Source organism: Bombyx mandarina, chromosome 06, assembly GCF_030267445.1.
Source record: "Bombyx mandarina strain Sakado chromosome 06, ASM3026744v2".
NCBI classification, from domain to species: domain Eukaryota; kingdom Metazoa; phylum Arthropoda; class Insecta; order Lepidoptera; family Bombycidae; genus Bombyx; species Bombyx mandarina.
The window spans coordinates 3409843-3429241 of record NC_143213.1 but is presented as its reverse complement, the minus strand read 5'-3'; the positions used below and the strand labels follow the sequence as shown (position 1 = coordinate 3429241).

At 34.8% G+C, this 19399-nt stretch overlaps 2 protein-coding genes and 1 long non-coding RNA gene across 7 annotated transcripts in view; 2 read left to right on the top strand and 1 right to left on the bottom strand.

The window, feature by feature from the left end:
* The window catches only part of LOC114239888 (uncharacterized), a 471744-nt gene that overhangs the window by 374495 nt on the left and 77850 nt on the right, over positions 1 to 19399 (top strand). The gene's annotated exons all lie outside the window — the stretch shown is intronic.
* On the top strand, positions 503 to 1301 carry LOC149502793 (uncharacterized). The gene has a single exon (XM_089728079.1). The coding sequence runs from the start codon at positions 503 to 505 to the stop codon at positions 1298 to 1300; it is 798 nt and encodes a 265-aa protein (XP_089584205.1). The 3' UTR covers position 1301.
* On the bottom strand, positions 9106 to 18375 carry LOC114239884 (uncharacterized). The gene is made up of 2 exons (XR_016323211.1): positions 15695 to 18375; positions 9106 to 14960 (listed from the first exon to the last, which is right to left on the bottom strand). It is a non-coding gene; the product is annotated as an uncharacterized LOC114239884 (long non-coding RNA).

The window sequence follows — 19399 nt, the reverse complement described above, 5'->3', positions numbered from 1 at the left end:
CTTCGGCCGAGCTCAGAGGTTGAAGTGCGCTGGTTCGAATCTGAGTCAACGTAACGTTTTTTGTTTTTTTTTTCTGGATTGAAGAAATATATTTAGTACAACACGTACGTCAGTGAGCTCAGAGATTAGATAGCGATAGAAAACAAGCGAATGAGTTCGAATAAAATTAAATAATTGGAGATATTTAAGTGGATCGGAATTAGTGAATTAATAAAGAATTTAAAAAAGCGATGAAGTTACGATAGAGATCGAGATTGATCCAAAAAAGTGCAGCGAATACATAGCGACACAACCTAAAAACTAGTGGGTGAGAAGTTAGCCGCAACTCAACTCAATCTGCCATCTATCTAACATACCAACCTAACAGGAAGACAGATATACCAGTATTTTAAACAAAAATAACTATTCAATCGCTATAGTGACAAACAGTGTTACCACTACGAGTTTCAAATTATCATAGGAAAATATAGTCTTGAGAAAAAAAAAAAAAAAAAAAATTACGATGACGAATGAACAAATGGAATTATTATTCTCAAAATTCGATGCAAAGTTAGATGAAAAGCTTAATCAACAAACCCAAACATTAACAACAGCAGTTACTAAGAACGTTATGGAAGCAATTGATGAAAAGATGAAAATATTAATGGAAGAAAACCAAGAATTAAAATCTGAAGTATCAAGACTAAAACGCAAAATCAATACCTTGGAAAAAGAAAAGCGAAAAAGCAACCTGATTTTCTTTGGTGTTGATGAAAATGGGAAAAGAGAGACAGAACTAGTTGACTACATAAAAGGAATTATAGAAGAAGCGAAAGTGCATATAGACAGCCATGAAATAAACAACATCTATAGAATTGGAGCGCAAACCAGCGAAAATCGCCCTGTAGTGGTTACTTTCTCTACTATGTGGAAGAAACATCTCATATTAAAATCTAAATCAAACCTACCAACAGGCATTTATGTCAAAGAGGACTTCCCCAAGGATGTCCTTGAAGCCCGGAAAAAACTGCAGCCAAAAGTGGAGGAAGAATGGAAAAAGGGGAACATAGCTTTCATGAGAGGAGACCAACTCGTAATTAAAAAGCAGAAGGACAACCAGCGCGAAAAGAGGAAGAGAGACAAGACTATATCCCCCGAATTTCAAACAATGAAAAAACCGAATACTCATAATGAAACTGGAAACAAAACAAATAAAGCTAAAACTATTGGACAAAAAGAAATATTGAAACCAAACATTTTGCAATACATGGGAAGAGATAGAACTACTTCCACTTCAACTTCAGGAAATTCAAAAAACTAATAAATACAAATATGCAACCTATAAAAATTACAAATAGAACCGGAATAACAGAACAAACTCAGAAAAAACATAATCCAAAACAACATTCACAAAAAACCTTCCCACCACGGTTGGTCGCCGAGGGAAGTACAGACCATAACCCTCCAGTCAAATACAGTAGAAAATTAAATAGAATCAATATTGCAACATTAAACACAAGAACTTTAAGAACCCAGGATACCCTTGCAGAACTGAATATGGCCATTCAAGACATAAAGTGGGACATACTCGGAATTAGCGAAATGAGAAGAGAAGGTGAAAACATACATGAATATCAAGACTACATATTGTTCAACAAAGGTGAAAAAGGAGGCAAAAGAGGAGTGGGATTCCTCATAAAAATGTCTTTGAAGAAACAAATACAAAGCATCTTTGGTATTTCCGACAGGATAGCAGTGCTCAATATCAACTTATCCAACTATACAAAGACTTGGACTATCATTCAAGCATACGCACCAACCGAGCAAGCTGCAGAATCGGAGATAGAGTCATTCTACGCCGATCTGGCAAAAGCCATCAGAAACTACACTAACAACCATATTATACTGATGGGGGATTTTAATGCTCAGATCGGGGAAAAACAATATGAGGAGGAGTATGTATTGGGCAAACATGGGCTTGGTAAAAGAAGCCCCAACGGTCAAAGGCTTGTAGAATTCTTGTTAGAACACAACTTAACTCTTTTGAACAGTGTATTCAAAAAAAATACGAAGAATAAATGGACCTGGATTTCACCAGATGGCAGATACAAAAATGAAATAGATTATATAACAAGCAATTTCCCTAAGGCATTTTCAAACACAAGTGTGATCTCAAAACTCAATTTTAACACAGACCATCGTATGGTCAGAAGCACAATTGTAGCAGAACCACCAAAAAAGGCAAGGAAGTACACTACCACTTATAGTCCAACCCAAATCTCCACGGAAACTTTCCAAGTAATGGGCCAGTCGATAACAAATAACCTACAAGAGCTGACGTATGAAAATGAAGATGATATCATAGCAAACTATAGAAAACTGGAAAAACAACTTACTACCACTATCAATATTAACAAAAGCAAAAGCAAATACCCACTCAGCAACGAAACCATTCAACTCATAAAACGCAGGAAACTTTTACTAGATCAAGGAAAAAATAAAGAAAACATGCAACTAATTACAGAAATAAGCAAACAAATTAATAAATATATCAGAAGAGACCGCAAAAATAAAAGACTAGAAGTGTTAGAGAGACAAATAATAAGAACAGGCGGTGTTAGAAAAGCTCTTAAAGAACTCAGGGAAACAGGAAAAGAGTGGATGCCTAAACTAAGGAAAAAAGAAGATATCATCACGAACAGGAAAGGTATACATGAACTGGCCACAGAATTTTACAAAGAATTATACTCAAACAAAGACGCATGTAAGCACCATATCACACAACCATCCAAGAGTAAAGTAACAAACAGCCTACCAGAGCAGGAACCAGATATTTTGGAAAGTGAAGTGGAAAAGGCAATAAAAAGCCAAAAAATGGAAAAAGCTCCTGGACCGGATAAAATAACAAACGAAATGTTGAGGGGGACTATGGATGAACTAGTACCAATACTAACTAAGATGTTCAACCGAATTCTGAAAAGTGGATATATACCAACACAATGGGAAACCTCATATATAATCCTACTCTACAAGAAAGGCGCAAAGGATGACATTGGGAATTATCGGCCAATAAGCTTAATGTCGAATATGTACAAAATATTTGCAAAAATTATTTTGGGCAGGGTTAGCGCAAAATTAGACGAAAACCAACCAATGGAGCAAGCCGGGTTCAGACGGAATTTTTCAACAATAGACCACATCCATACACTCAAACAATTAATTGAGAAGTACAACGAATTCAACAAAACACTGTATGTGGCTTTTATAGATTATGCAAAGGCTTTTGATTGCATTAGTCATAAAGCAATGTGGGAAAGCCTAGAAAAGCAAGGTATACCAGAAACATATTTAGACATTATCAAAAATATATATGCAAACAGTAAAGCAAAAATCCAGTTAGAAACCCTGGGAAAAGAATTCGGAATCAAGCGAGGAGTCAGGCAGGGAGACCCAATGTCCCCAAAGTTGTTTTCAGCAGTGCTAGAGAACGTCTTTCGCAACCTTGACTGGGAACATCTAGGCCTCAACATAGACGGACGGAAACTAAACCACTTAAGATTCGCGGACGATATAGTTCTGCTTGAAGAAAATCCAAAGGCACTCGAAAAGATGATCCAAGCTCTAAATACTGAAAGCTCCAAAGTGGGGTTAAAAATGAACATAACAAAAACGAAATTGATGACTAACTCAGAAATAAGGCCCATTGAAATTGATGGACAAAAAGTAGAATATGTTGACGAATATTGCTACTTGGGTCAGATCATCTCCCCTAAAGACCAAACAACCAAGGAAATAAATAAGAGGATTGCTAATGGGTGGAAAAAATACTGGTCTCTTAAGGAAGTTGTAAAAGCTAAAGAACACAATATGGCAACGAAGAGGAAAGTATTCAATACTTGTATTCTCCCATGCATCACATACGGCTGCGAAACATGGTCCCTTACAAAACACCATAGAGAAAAACTGGGAAAGTGCCAGAGAGGTATGGAACGAAGCATGACAGGAACAAGAAGACAAGATAGAGTTAGCAATGTGCAATTAAGAGAAAAAACAAAACTAACTGACATCCTGGAAAAAATAGACCTCCAAAAATGGAGATGGACCGGCCATATGTTGAGATCTAGACAAGAAAAGTGGAGTCAAATTATAACGAACTGGTATCCAAGAGATGGCAAGAGGTGTCGAGGACGTCAACAAATGCGATGGGAAAATGAGCTGAAACTTACCGCCGGACCCAAATGGAGAAGAGTTGCTCAAGATAGAAAACAATGGAGACTACTGGAGGAGGCCTTTGCCAGAAGGCACACTGAGTTGAGAGACATCTTATAAACAAACAAACCAAAAGATCCAATCACAAAGATAAATCTCACCCAGTTTAAAGGGCTAATTATTATTATTATTATTATTATAATAGCTTATAATATAAACAACATAATAAATGTTAACAGTTATTTTATTAATATATATTTACTAGAGATACATATTCATTTATTTGGTACAACAAGCATTTGCAATAACAATCAAAATAATCTTTTTATAGTTTTTTATAAATTAATAAATTCAATCAATCTACAATCATATAAAACGCTCAAATTTCATATTTACACCGTAAGTGTTCTGAATTAAACTGAAATTATCTAAAATAACAAAAAAATGAGAAACTACAATAACGCTAAAGAATCTAACATTCATATTTAAAATATTGTTCTTTGTTAAGCGGTAAGCCATATAATAAACCAAAATTTTTCTCGAAATTAGACAATACAATTGTTATAAACCACCAACGAACAGAAGCGAGTCGTGAATAACAAGACAAAAAATCTTGATACCGCGAATAAAATGATATATTGCCAACAAATTGCTTTCGTCCATAAATTGTCTACGAATGAATTAGATGAAATAGAATTTCACAATTTAACAAAACAGCCATCACTGGTTTTACAATATCTAGGGGGATAATGATTGTGCCATAGCATGTGTGACTTCAAGCGATCTGAAGAATCAAAATGTAAACGCGCTTTGCAGTTTGTGGTCATCCGACTGGAACAGTCCCATGTTCTAGATACTCTGGAGTGTCTATTGAAGGTGTAACCCTTCAGCATTATCAGTGTAGCGCCACGACGTGTAGTGATAGTTTCATACCTCACACCTGAAAATGAAGCTTTATATTATTTGGATCATGAAACGATTCGCAATTTCATAATATGCTACTGAATTCATTTTGAGATTGACATTTATTTTGTAAGCATGATGTACATTCCGCCAAATTTTAAGAACCATGTTTCACTTAAAGATTATTCAAGCTAATTTTAATGGTAATGGGTTTTGAAATATAATTTATTTTATTATATAATTTTAATGGTTTCTATTGAATTTATTTTGGGTTTCGTCCTTTTGGAGCTCAGGAAGTCCCACGTGGTAAGTCTGTTTAAAAGTTGTTTAAACTTTCAACTGTGTTACTCCGAAAAAGATTTACTTAACTAATTAAATTTTTTACCTAATTTTGGCATTACAGAAACATCGAAATGATTTTATTAAGATTACAATTTAACATACAGTCCCCGACTCGTTTTTTGGTACATCGGTGGACTATGATTATGTTGAAAGTGGCCTATTTCACGAGACGATGACATCACGAATTTTGCACAGCACTTTCTCGAGCTCCTACTTGAACAGTACAAGCGTTGCGAATTTCTTCTATTCCTGTCAAAGGTATAACCATTCAGCCATATTAAATGCCTGCGGTTTGTCTTTATTATTTTGCAGACTGAACACATATTTGTAAAATTCAAGTTCAACAGGTTCTTGAAGCCTATTTTGCGATGATTTTGATGAATTGTAGAAGGACTTTTCGATGTATTTATAACGTAAGCTTCGTCTGTAAAAAGACATGTCATAGCACTCAGGAAGGGGAGTTTATTCCAGACTCAAATAGTACGTGGTAAAAATATCTTTGGAAACGCATTGTGGGCAAATGCAGTAGTTCTAAGTACTATCGATGAACTCTACTGCGATGGTGGGTGGTGCGAAGCTAAAAGGATATGAGATCAACTTAAAAAAATCCTCAGAGCACTCCCCATCGAATATACGTTACAAAGATACATATCATCTCCAGAGGTTCCAAGCGATCCTTGACAATGGTATAATCAAATTCGAACGACCCTCTTCTCTATCCAGTCCTCTGGATTTAGTTGGTATTTGCGAGTCCCGGCCAAGAAGTGGGAACGCTAGTCGACGCGAGGTCAGACTTGTGCTTTTTAAAGCAAAAGTCTACACGTGAAGTATCGCTTTACTCTGTTGAAGGCTCCCAGGATTTTGGACGCAAGCTTGGCTTTGCCCTTCAAATGACTCCGATATTGGATATCGCTCGAATCATCCATCCCAAAGTATCCCAAAAATCCCAATAATGGAAGGTTACAGGGATATTTCTCGGAATTGCGACGCCACGATAAAATAATCCTTCTCAACAGTGTACGCGCAAATAACATATTATTTATTTATTTATTTAAGGATTACCGACAGGGTTTACAGTAAGACATAAAATAATATCGACATATTATATATATCGGAGACTCGTTATCTTCACGGTCGCTCATTTGTGGGCATCAGTAGGGATCCGGGCGAGAAATAAATACTTCGTATGTTCCAAATACTAATTTTATTACACAGTGTAGGTAAATCACAATACAGCTTGACTCTAAATACTTTTCAATATACACAGTACAGTTCCTAGGCTGGTGTTGCTTATTCAACCGATAGTACCGTAATAATATCGAATACAGAGTGCACGTTCTTTTATTAACGTTTACCCTCTCCAATCTAGGCTCTGTACACGTCACTTTGACGTTTGTGTATCGTTGATATTCCGAACTATTGACCCGGATGCGACATATATATTATTATATATATAATCTGAATCTCGGAAACGGCTCCAACGATTTTCATAAAATTTAGTATACAGGGGATTACTGGTGGTAGGACCTCTTGGGAGTCCGCACGGGTAGGTACCACCGCCCCGCCTATTTCCGCCGTGAAGCAGTAATGCGTTTCGGTTCGAAGGGTGGGGCAGCCGTTGTAACTATACTGAGATCTTAGAACTTATATCTCGAGGTGGGTGGCGCATCTACGTTGTAGATGTATATGGGCTCCAGTAATCACTTAACACCATGTGGCCTGTGAGCTCGTCCATCCATCTAAGCAATAAAAAAAATAAAAAATTCGGGGGCGATAAATCGATCTAGCTACGAATTATTTTCAGAAAATGTTGTTTTATTCGTGTTTTCAATAATCAACTTTTTTTTTTTATGGCTCGAGTCAATTATCAACTTTATCGATAATCAACTTTATGACTCTTCCCGACATCTATTGGTGAATAATAATACCATTAAGCTATTTCAGCAGATGGCGTTGGTAAGCCACTCGAAGCAAATGAGTGTTTGGTTTAAGGTTAGACCAAAAAATGAATTGTTTATTTATATTATTTTTGTCTTTTTCATATAAAATATAAAAAAAATACCGAGCAAAGCTCGGTCATCGTCTAGTATAAATATGAAATGGAGCGTAATGCAAAATGCAAATCAAAAAGTAGTCGAATTGCAAAGGATTTAAGATTCATATTATAATTAAAACGATTTTCATAGTGTAATCTCGCATTTATTATTTAATATTCGCTTTAACTGATATACCTCATTCTAATTAGAAAAGTATTTTATTTTGCCACTAGGCAGTGTACTCTATGAAAAGAGAACTATAGTTTTTATAAACTTTGTTGTTCATAGGTTTTATAAATGAGACATTTACATTACGTCAGTCTTGTCTATATATACCGCAAAATAATCAAGTGACAAGCTCGGATCGGCCGGATATTGGTTGTTCCAAAGTAACTCTGACTTCAACATATTATGTTCAATGTAAGGCACAGCATTTAACATATCGAAGGGTGAAAGGTTATTGGGATTAAGCGCCATCTTTGCAAAAAAATTGTCAGTCCATATGGGCCAGACATAGCACTAGCCCATCGTACTTGACCTGATTTCCATACCAGAACTTGAATATGTTGATGAGTTCAGTTGGAAATTGAACCTTTTCTAGCTTTTTTACATAACTTTTCTAACAATTCATGGGAAATCAGGTCAAAAACCTTGAAGAGATTCATTAAACAGGTCTAAATAGGTGTATCGTGTGTAGTATAACACTAACATCCTTAAACAATTTTACTATTAAAGCCGTTGTTTTTTCTTTTGTCTTGTAAGAAAACCAACGGATACTTAAACCAAAACTTTCGACAGCTACAATTTGACATAAATCCCGTCGATGGTCTTCACATAATTCGGAGGTGGATGGTTGTGTTCAGGATTGTCCATCAACACATTACCCAGCGGCGTCATGTGTATTTTTGCTTTGCACTTTTTCGATTTCCTGCTTGAACAATGCCATATGTTGTAGGCTTTCATCGTCTGAGAGAAAGTGTAGCCTAAAACCATAATGAGTCTTCCTCCAAAACGCGTTGATATCTCTTCATATGGAACACAACCTGAAATTATGAAGCTATTATTATTAAGCTATGTGGATGATTTATTTTTTCTAATTATTTGACAACTTACAATGAAATACAAAGACGGATTCAGGACTCGGTTAGTGTAAAATCAATAGCCGTAGACGTTAACAATTTGTATTCTGCCACTTACCGTGGAACATTACTTTGAGGTCTTAATTATTGCATTTTATTCTTCAAAATAAGAAGGAGGTAATCAATTACAATGTTTTTATTTCTGTTACCTCACAAACGTTATCCAGGTAAATTTCGATTTTCATAATTCTTATATTTGAAAGCTAGAGTTTCTCGTGTGTTCCCATTTAAGTTATATAAAGAACTAACCAGAAGTTTTTGAGTTATCCTTTTAAATTGACTTCAACTACATCCAACATATATTCTCATTATATTTTGATGAAAACGGTTTCCCTTTTTGTGAAAATTTTGTATCATAACCATACAATTATCATTAATTACTAAATATTTTTTTGCTCCATTCTACAGTGTAAAACGTGAGATTTTTCAATAATAGACTTTGCAACCTTTGCTTTTGCAGCCTCAATTAAGAAGAAGCGATTAAAATAAAGAAACGATTATTGTAAAACTCCATTTATTAACTTAATTAACTAAGTATTATAACTAATACCAGGTACATTACGTACAAATCAATTAGTCGTCGTTTCACTGATACATAAAAATGTTACAGTACAAAGATCAATCGTAATTTATAGATTACATTTAGAAAAAATTCTTAACGATAACATTTGACATTGATTGAAGTTTGTTCACGATTTAAGAGTATTTTATAACAATATTCTTTAAAACAAGTACTTTATGATTCACAGGGCGTAAGGCGACCATTTCTAAAACTGGTACGTAAATAAAGGACTAAACTGAGGTACACAATTAATTTTGACATAGCTAAGCGTCAGTGATTATAGTTTTAATAAATTCATACTTTATGTGCGTACAATCTATAGCGAAATCGGCGGACTACTCTACGTTCGGACTTTTTGGTGGGAACGCGAGGAGTGAAGTTATGTGATTTATTTTATTTTGTCTATTTAGTGTTTCTTCAAGTTTAAATGTGTAATAACGAAACAAAGTCGCTAGACGTAACTTCTCGGGATCCTCCAAAAAGTCCACTGAAAAAATTTCAGTAAATGACCACCATTTTACTGAGATTATATTTCATCCCATATCATCTCATCTCATTTCATTTAATTTCACTCCATATTATCATTTTTCATAAAAATAAGATTATAAATTAAAATAAGACATGACCTAAAGGTCTTAGTTACCAGATCATAAAATCCCTTAAAATAAGCTGCCCTACGTTCTGTTGACACTGCGAGATGCCTTCAGCTAATTTTTAATTACATTGCGTATTCAATAGAACGAGTGTGTCTTGCATTTCATTGAACCAGTCCAACGCCCTGTATATGAATATCCATTACAGTCAAAAGCAAAATAATTCAGTTGCAATATCGCGCCATTGCATTGAAGAAACACAAACAAACAAAAATCACGGGAACTAGTAAAATAACACAGTGTTGACTATTTTTTTTTGTCTGTCGTTACTTAACGACACATTTAATTTATGAGCATAATATTTAAAACCTAAAGAATCAGGATGCTATTATCATTTTGATTTCATTGTCATTGTTAAACAGAGATCACAACGTTTTTAATAATTACGTTCATGTGATTCGAATTTAATTCAAACACACGCTATGCGAGAAAGAAGAAGACGTCTATCATAGGCGACCTTTGTTTTTTTTTATTGCTTAGATGGAGACCTATGTGAGTTATCACGCTTATTTTTTTTTTAATTGCTTTTGTAGGCAGACGAGCGTACGGTAAGTGGTTACCGTCGCCCATGGACTTCAGCAATGCCAGGAGCAGAGCCAAGCCGCTGCCTACAAAATACATATACATAATCAAATATTATACATAATCAAATACTTCATCGGCAGATTCAATTTGTTCGTCACTACATAAATGTTACGTTTAAATACATCCCCACCAAATCATTTTGTTTCAACAAACACGACAAACATTTTATTTAGTTATTTGTTAGTAATTGTTATTATTTCTCTGAAAATACATATCGATCGATGTCTTTTGATATATCAAACGTTCGTCAAGATTTTGTCAAGCAAATACATCCAATTAACATACACGCATTTTATACACACAATAATATTAGTGGTAAAGTCCCTTTAAAATATAAATTTAACGCGATTCAAGCGATAATTCTTTGGAATTATATGTATAAGCCGGCAATCAATTCAATATTACAGCTAGAAACGTCACAAGCCTAATTTAATTTAAATAAACATTGCGCATTTTTCATTTGCGTACCTCGGCTGATAGGGCGTATCGTAAGTCAGCACGTTTCGCTACCACCATCCCGCCCGAAGCCACTATATTTCTGATGGGAGGCAGTTAAGCGTTCTGGTTTGGAAGTCGTGGGTTGTCGTGACAACCTACGACTTACAAACTTCATTACATATGATTGAGAATACAACCTCACGTTTCTGGTGACCAAGACGTCTATGAGCCTCAACTGATTAACACCAAGTCGCTCGTGAGTTCTTTCACCCATCATGGTCAAAAATATTATAATACAAAGCAAAACACATGCCTTATTTAAAAAAAATTAAAACGAATAATGTCATGTAAAAATAATAATACTGCGCGCCACAACTTCAATGGCGTAATTAAAAAAACAAAAATGCAAGAAACTCTCATTTCATCAGCACATACTAGTCAACTGGTTTGTATAGTTACCACTAAAATAAGTAAAAAAAGTTCACAAAAATTCATTTAAAAAAGGTACACCCATTTTTGTCGGCTTTTATCCGCAGCCTACCCGCAGCAGCACCGAAATATCGAAAAAGCATAAAAACTAATAATCGTGGTAACAATCAGTTACCTGTATTTCAAATGTTTCCTTTAACATTTCTATTAAGCGTCAAATACAACTTTATACAACTAACTGCATATGAATATTTGTATATTCATTTGCAACATTTCTAATTTTAAAGTATACACTAAAAATTCTCCATCCATTCTCCAGTCTCCACATCCAGTCTCATAAAAGAAGTAGCGTGCCTTAAGATTGCAAAATAAATAACTTATATTTACATTTCAGGTTAACTAGTAATTTTTTTCTATACAACATTAGAACCTTCTCCCATTACGGTTAACTTTAAGTATGCTTGTATTTTCTGTTATTTACTCAATTTACTATGCATTGATTTAAATTAAGGTGAGGAAAACTGTGAAGTATTCCAAACGTGGGACAATTTTAAAGCAATAAATTAAGGCGCAGAGTTGTTTCCGATCATGTCTGCAACTCGCGAAACACTATAAAATATTAACGCTAGATTATACGTTAATAAGCTGTGGTGCACTCGAAATAAATAATCATGGCTCAATAGCGAATACGGTCGTACCATCAAACGCAGCTAAGAAATGTTAGTCAATAATTTCTCAGTTGGCTCATCTAGTTAACATTGATCTGAGAACTTGACAAATGAAAGTTAATGTGGCAGGCACAATTGTTTACCCCTGCCCTGTGTGGCTGGGAGTTTCATGCCGGGTAGAGAGAGGGGTTCGCCCCGACGTCTATTCCACGCCCCCACAATAATTATGAAGACCCCGATATTAGGCACAATTGCATGTTAAGAACGATGATACAACATCCAGACTTACAGCCCGGGAGAACTCACGTCTCTCTCTTACCAGTGGTAATTCCGGGGAGATGACAGAAAACAGAGTGGGGATTAATATCATTATTACGGACGGATTATGAATTCGATTGGTAATATAATTTAAAATCACGTGAGATTTATATTTTACTAGTCATTGATGCCGTATCATCAGCGACTCGTGGTACCACCGTTAAGAATATTGTTAGGTTATTTATCGCATTGACAGCTTGAGGTCGCCTCTAAGGACCGATTCCCTCGCCGTGACGATTAACTAATAATTAACAAAAAACAACCCTTGTTACAGCAACGTGTCAAAATTGGAGCTGACGGTATCGCCTTAAATAAAAAACCGGCTTTTAATCATATTTATAATGTGACTATTTTCAGAAAACAGACTAGCAGATTACAAAAATCAATTTGATTTCTCAAATCAATCTAATTCTGAAATTAATCTATATTTAAAAATAAAATAAAAACAGTAAATTATTATTTTTAGATCCCTTTTAAGGCCCTTTGTACGTATTGAGAGCATTTAGACTAATCTTCTGAGATCTGTAATTCTCTCTTTTTCGATTTAAGATGATACCGTAGTCCCCATTTTGTATCGGGAGGAAGCTGCGACGAGATACCTCTCCTTCACGACTTCAATTAGTTTCAGTACTCGGTTCCGTTATTGAGCATAGACTCACATCATAGTTTCTCGAGACCAGACACATCTGCCAGTTTATACAAATATAAAATCGATTGTAGAACTTGAAGAATTACTTATCTAATTTTGTTTGTAACAATTTACATTGGAACCATTTTGGTTAATTATCCAATGTACAACGGTTATAGTGTAGACAAATACAAATAAGGGTCTTATTATGTAAACACCTAATAATAAAAAGTACAAATAGCTCGATGTGTCCATTTGGCCACGCTTTCACTCCAGATTACGATGTCCATCTTAATATTTTATGATAGATCTCTTCTTTTTTTTTAAAAGAGCACGAAACTGCTTAAGAAACGTTACAATAGATTCTGCGACTGGATTTAAACAAATCAATTTCGTGTCCGATACAAACTAAATAAGACCCTGTATAGTGAAACAAAACGTTTTCTTTATAAGTTTGAAATCCACGTTCCGGTAATGGTTTTGCCAATACTAATAATGAACGGTTTAATTGGTCATTCGAATTAGAGCTGTTTACACTTTGACATAGCGTCCGTTTTCCGCTTGCACGTACATCGGAGGTGGATGAGTGTGCATGAGATAGCTGGCCGAAATATCGCCCGTTGGGTAAGTATTGAAATTAGCTTTGCATTTCTTAGATCTTCTGCTGGAGCACGACCATTTGTTTTTCTTCTTCTGGTGGAATGTGTAACCGTCGATCATGTATAAACACGCGCCGCCTCTTGTCCTTATTATGTCGTACGGCACGTAACCTGTAACGATGAATGATCATTATAATATTTACTCCAATAGCGGTACTTAACGGGACTCAGAATTTTATACTAAAACTTATTTTTGTGGCACCAATGTGTGGGTAGACGAAACTATTTGTATGAAAGTGATTGTATAGAGCCTGTAGACATCGAAATGAGAACTGCTTTGATATAAGGAATATATTTTTTGCTGATCAGACATCATGTCGACACCTGAATCACAGCTCAGCTTTTCATTTACAATTTTCATTTACTTAGAAAATAAGGAAGGTACGTTCTAAGCATAAAAGGCCGATTATGGAGAAATAGTTGCAATAATTCTTGGAATTATTTTTTTATTAATAACCAGACAAAGTAAGATCTGGTGAACTCACAGTAATTCAAGGTATTTAAATAAAACAAAGTGGATTTTATTTAATATTTATTGTTTAAACTCTAGCTCAATTGTGGTTTTTGAAATAAAATAAGGTGCTAATCTAGTTACATTTTCTATTCGCAATTTTACAGTCAATATTTTCTTTTGTGAACACGTTCTCACGTGAAATGAGAAACTCGAATATGTGCCATTTTTATAATATTTTTCATCTTAATCTAGTAACATTAAAACTAGTATAATTTAAATATACATACATATATGGTTTATGAAAATAATGAGTGCTTTATCACGAAGCCAAGTGCATTAAATACGAAACCATCGAGACGCTGCTATAAATTATAAGTTGGATTAAAAGCTAGATCGAGTAGTTTGTTATTAACTTGAAGTTTTTGCAAACAATTTATTTTGTTATATAATTAAATTAAATCATAGTTTGGGTCATTAACGTTTCGAGTAATCAATTTAACGACACATCAACTGACTTTGGAAATAATACCCTCCACGTTGTTTTCTTAGTACTCTTTCGTGTCTTCGAACGAAGCTTAAGCGTCTTCAAGTGTGAGCTGTGTCTCTTGCACTATATATATCCTTCAGCGACAGTGACTGCTCACTATCAGATCAATCGTTTGTTATCTTTAATCGCATCTTCAATTTGTGAAATTCTGAAGTAGACTAATGTTTATGTAACTTCACTATATTTCCGCAAGCCGTTCTATGCAAGGCTGGCTGTTCGTGATTGTGATTCAGAATCGCTTTGACCACAGCGTCTCTATCCAGCACTATATGCGCTTTGCATCCTGTAACTCTTTTCCTAGAACAGTAGTATCTTTTTGTGTTACTGCCTTGAATTGAAAATGTATTCCCTCCGACCAACACTAAGTTTTTTCCTCGTCGGCTGGGAAAAACTCGTACGGTAGCAGAAAACCTGAAAGGTAAATATATGAATATTAGATTATTTTTTGTTGATTTTATTCAATTCATTGGGCTGATGACCCAATTTTTTGTATTTGTCCTTTATGTTGTCGTTCACATTGTATTGGAAATGGGGAAGATCTTGGTATCTCAAGTTAGATAGCGGGATTTATATAGGGATGTTTATGGTATTCAGGAACTACTTCATCCAAGGGGGCCTGATTTCATTAACCAATAAATGCAATAAAAAACTTCTCCAACCGACCGGAATTTAATCTTCCAGATTCAGGCCAGTCGTATGAATCGTATGAACCTGATCGAAAAAATAAAACCAACCAATTACTAATTTCATACTTTACCGAATTTTTATTTGCAATTCAAAAGCTTAGAATAGAAAATACATGATGCATTTTCGTATCAAATATCAACATGAGAAAATTCAGGTATATCGATAAAAATATTAATTTAGAAACAGCCACAGTAGTCACATTTTACTATTATAGTATTTTAATTACTATTGGCAACATTATGGAAGAAAAAAATAAGTGATGGATAAAGAAATTTCAAGGCTCAATTGATCAGACGCCAAAAGGACAGGCTAGTTCGTATCATTTTCACAATCATGTAATTAGAGTTTCTTCTTGGTAAGATTTTTAGGATGTTCAAATTTTCATAAAAAAAACTAAACACGACGCTTCACATTTTTTCGGCCAATACATAATTATATTCAGCTTTGTCAAAAATTACACTTTCAGATATCTCCCATCCGATGTCTTCAACAAATTGGGCGGTGGATGGCGATGGTCTATCGACGCAGCAATGATCTCTCCGTGTTTGTTCAACGTGATTTTAGAATGGCACCCCAAAGCTAATCTTCTCGAACAGTAATAATAAAATTGAGTTTTCGGGCCCTGCCTTGAATACGTGTATTTCTCGTATAAAAGATTCGGTCTGCCGTTCACAACATCATTTCATAATCTGAAACAAAAGTAGTGAATGATAACGAGGATTGAGAGGTTTTCTTCCATTTCGAGTAATTAAATTCACTGATGTAGTTCTTTAGGCCTCTTGTGAGTCCGCACAGACAAGTACCACCGCCCTGCCTATTCTGCCGTGAAGCAGTAATGCGTTTCGGTTTGAAGGGTGGGGCAGCCGTTGTAACTATACTTGAGACCTTAGAACTTATATCTCAGCTGGGTGGCGCATTTACGTTGTAGATGTATATGGGCCTCAGTAACCAGTTAACACCAGGTGGGCTGTGAGCTCGTCCACCCATACAAGCAATGAAAAAAAAACCAATTCAGGACGACAACGTAGGATCTTCTTAGTACTGGGAACTGGGAACTTCGCAGTAACAACTAAGTACACAGTTTTAAATATTTTCAAAATTATATATTTAACAATTTCACTTCGCGTGACGACTACGGAATTGAATACACTCAATATAAGCCACATCACAACCTTAGAATAATTACACATAGAAACCGAGTCCGCTTCTGTAAAGTGAGGCAACTCAACCTAGCCATATTGGCTAAGTTCATTATTCGGCCCGTCAATGCTCAAGGTCGTGTCGTATTGATACTACTCCCGAATTTTTATTAAATATGACGATTTGTTCAGTGAACGGATGTCACAGTACATTGGAAAACACAAGAAGATAGTAACATTACATTTCATGGGTAATTAATGCATTTGAACGTATATTTTATGTAAACATTCATCAAAATGAAAATAAATTTCAATAATTGTAATGCCATAGTTTATGAAAATGTTGCCAACATGGGGAATATTCTCACACACTTTATTGTTTAATTAAAAGTGAAACACGTCTCAATTAGGCAATTAAAGCGCTTTTTTTATTGAATTAAATTGATTAATAAGGAAACTGAGTCAAAAAAAGCAACAAGTTCGCATACTTATAATAATATGTAATTGTAGGTTTTGGTTTGGTTTTAGGTGAGTCGTCTATTATCAAAGGTGGCAATCTGTGCATTTGGACAAAAAAATATATTGATATGTCAATACAGATTGATTTGACTATAATCGTCTACTTCAAAGAATACGGTTCAAAACCTGCATTAATAAAGGTTATACTTAACCTGTTATTTATCTAAGATGTCGTTCAGAAGAGTTTTGTGACTGCCAATGGATACAAAGTCAATAATTCGTTTTTCTGATTTACCAATAATTGTCCAAAGTCACATTGCCGGCTTTGATAATAGTCGACTCAGGTTTCCTCCCTTCATCGAAGCGACAATTGTTCCGAAACAGTTGCAGTTGTTACAAGGCTACTGAAATAAAGAATTATCTTTCTCATGTGTTCTCACCTCGATCACTCTAAGACCCGTATCTATCTATAGACAAGTTATAACTTGAAATATGACTTGTCACTACAATTCTGGCTCTTACTTGTTTGAACATAAATATTTTCTTAGGTCATTGCTTAGCTTAAGCTAAAGTAACTACTTTGCTTGACTATAGATACAGAAGTGAACTTAAGTAAGCTTAAAGTGAATTATAATATTCGCGTGTTTTTTACAAGTTACACTATTATTAAACTTAAAACCGCTTATAAAAATGCCACAAAAATTAATAATATAACTTTACACCAAATAACGAAAGTATTTTACACAAAAAACAAAAGTTGTATACAGGTTTATTTTCATCATGCAGTCATATTCGTGTATTCTGGTAATAGGTACATTAGATTATTTAGGATGTAAACAAACGGGTCATACCGAGTAGTTTCGATAGACGAATTGCACTTATATTTAATCCTAATCGTTTAGGGGATCTATGGGCCTTGTCATCAGTTCAGCAGTATAATTGATGAGTTCCAAATAAATAAAGGTGTAATCTAATAATCAAATTTGTTCTGTGATCACAGTAATAGTTTCAATTTCCCTATTTTTAGAGAAAGTTAATTTATTGGTAACATTCTTTTTTTCTGTGTGGTTTCGTTGAGCGTCAATACAGTACCTTACGCAACATAGATTATATTCTTGCCTCACTTTTGACAGACCGCTTTGAAGAGAACTATCATTCTATGTTAATTATTCTATGATCACAACACAAACGTCATAAATATATTAAAAAAAAGTGAATAACCAACGTGTCCAATCTGCATTCGTGTTTTTATAACCCGTAGAACTATGGAGACTTTACGACCAAAATGCAATTGTGCATTCATCTATGCTTTATATACACTCGCTGTTTGTTATTGTGTATTGACATGGCTCATGATGTGGGATGGATTAACTAACTGTTCCATCTTTGTTCACTTTGAGTCTCGCTTTGCAATTCCCTCGAGATTGTTTCGAGCATTTCAGTACTCTACAGGTTTTGTTGTTGCTCTGGAGCGAGTAACTGTAGTCTTTGTATACATTATTTGAGCGCCGCATGGTCTTCGAACATAACGTATGTCTAAGGGAAAAGTAAATAAGTTATTTTTTTTAATTGCGGGTAGCACGAAAAAGTCAAGATCCGTAATCGTACATATGTAAGGATATTTCATTTTTTTTATTGCTTAGATGGATGGACGAGATGGTGTGGTACTGGAGCCCATAGACATGTACAACGTAAATGTGCCACCCACCTTGAGATATAAGTTCTAAGATCTCAGTATAGTTACAACGGCTGCCCCACCCTTCAACCGAACGCATTACTGCTTCACGGCAGAATACGCAGGGTGGTGGTACCTACCCGCGCGGACTCACAAGAGTCCTACCACCAGTAAAAATATTTCATATATGATTCCGTTTTAAATTCCATTAAATGATTACTTTTTCTTTCAAAAATAAAATATCTAGAATATTCAATAATAATCTAGATTATACTTTTTAGACAAATTTTATTTTATCTATTCATCTTTTCGAACCTCGCAAACGCTTAACAAATTTCGATCAATTCCTGTATTATTTTTCGATTTTTGCCGACACAAATATAAAAGCCGAATCGACTTATTGTATTTGAAAAGAAGAGAATTAAATTGATATTCAATTCGACGCTTGAAGGCAAACGTGACTAAGCGACAATAACTGCTTTGTACATAAATGATAGCAATAACCGTATTCAATGCTCAAAAAATATTTCTAGGTCTATTAAATAATTTCATCCTACAGCTAGATTCGTTAAATAGATTTTTTTTTCAGGTATTTCAACTTTAAATTAGTCTACTGTAAGTTCACGCATTGTCGCTTAGTCATGTTTGCCTTTCAAGCGTCGAATTGGAATCGTAATTTATATTGGAACAACGGTTACCATGACCACAGTTACCTAGTCAGGTCATAAATTCTGTCACATGTTTAATGTAAAATATTTGAAACAAGTTATTCATATGTAACCATTCATATACCAAAATGAACTTAACAAAACTTATTTTATGACACTAAGTTTATTCAAATGACCTCCGTGATTTTGATACAGGCTTCATCTGCGCGGCCGTCGTCTATC

Coding starts and splice junctions, on each gene's coding strand:
- LOC149502793 (XM_089728079.1), top strand. CDS start 503: ATGACGAATGAACAAATGGAATTATTATTCTCAAAATTCGATGCAAAG.